At 50.1% G+C, this 1320-nt stretch overlaps 1 protein-coding gene across 1 annotated transcript in view; it reads left to right on the top strand.

Moving 5' to 3' along the window:
• Positions 1–1320, top strand: part of WBSCR16 (Williams-Beuren syndrome chromosome region 16) — a 28024-nt gene that overhangs the window by 14766 nt on the left and 11938 nt on the right. Inside the window, exon 7 of the mRNA XM_015418386.1 lies at positions 269–450. Coding sequence (XP_015273872.1) covers positions 269–450 — 182 coding nt within the window. The remainder of the gene's footprint in view (positions 1–268; positions 451–1320) is intronic.

Below are 1320 nucleotides of genomic sequence, written 5' to 3'. Positions count from 1 at the left end.
AACCAACAACAAAACAGGAGATCTAGTGGTCCCTTGCAGACAAATGCAGTTGATCCCAGGATAAGCTTTTCATGAATCCAAGCACACTTCGTCAGACGGATTGAAGTCCATCGCATCTGAGGAAGTGAGCTCAGAATCACGGAGAATTTATGCTGGAATCAATCGTGTTAGTCTTCAAGGGGCCGCTCCTGTTTTTTATTTGCTGCTCCCTACTAGTGCTGCCTGGTGTCTTGACTACTGTTTGTCTCTCTCCTCCTCTGTAAACCAGGTCTTGGCCATTACGACAGCGTCAGCACTCCGACAAAACTGGGTGGTGATATTGCCGGGGTCCCCATTGTCCAGGTCACTACTTATGGAGACTGCTGCCTTGCTGTGTCGGCAGATGGAGAGATTTTCGGCTGGGGGAACTCGGAATACCTGCAGCTGGCTTCCATTACCGATCTGACACAGGTTAGAAAAAATCTGAAGGAATTCGCCTTTCTGTAACTTGCTGTCCTGGAATGTGGGGGGCGCATATGTCCTTCTCCCCTTGTGATTTTCATTCTGTGGGACTTTGCTTGAATGTTGACAATTTTTTTGGGGGGGGGGGGGGAAAATGCCAGTGGTGGCTCAAGTGGTTAAGATGCTGAACTGCAGGCTGTGGAAGGTCAGTAGTTCAGCAGTTCGAGACCCAGGTGCCGCATGATGGAGTGAGCTCCTGTCTCTAGTTCCAGCTCCTGCCAACCTAGCAGTTCGAAAGCAAGAAATTGCAAGTAGATAAATAGGTACCACTTCGGTGGGAAGGTAACAGTGTTCCACGCGCCTTGGTGTTTAGTCATGCCGGCCACATGATCACGGAAATGTCTTTGGACAGCGCTGGCTCTTCGGCTTTGAAACAGAGATGAGCACCGCAACCCTAGAGTCGGATTCGACTGGCTTTCGAGCAAGGGAACCTTTACCTTTTTATGCCAGCTTTCCTGGCTGATCTAATTGCCATCAAAGCTCTAATTCATTTCACCGTCCCCTGTTAGTAATGTTGCCCCATAAGGTTGGACCAGAACCAACGGGTTGAAATTGAATCAGAAGAGTTTTCGGCTAAATATTAGGAAAAACTTCCTGGCAGTGAGAGCAGTTCCTCTGTGGAACAAGCTTCCTCAGGAGGTGGTGGGCTCTCCTTCTTTGGAGGTTTTCAAACAGAAACTAGATCAGGGGTGTCAAACATACGGCCTGCAGGCCGGAACAGGCCCGCCCATGACTTCAATCTGGCCGCGAGTCGAACACCGCCCCTGCATCCCCCCCCCCCCAACCGCCAATAAAATCATTCTCTCTTTTGGGCTTGGC

This window comes from Gekko japonicus, unplaced genomic scaffold, assembly GCF_001447785.1.
Source record: "Gekko japonicus isolate JY-2015 unplaced genomic scaffold, Gekko_japonicus_V1.1 scaffold89, whole genome shotgun sequence".
Classification (NCBI taxonomy): Eukaryota; Metazoa; Chordata; class Lepidosauria; order Squamata; family Gekkonidae; genus Gekko; species Gekko japonicus.
This window is presented reverse-complemented; position numbering and strand designations above follow the sequence as displayed.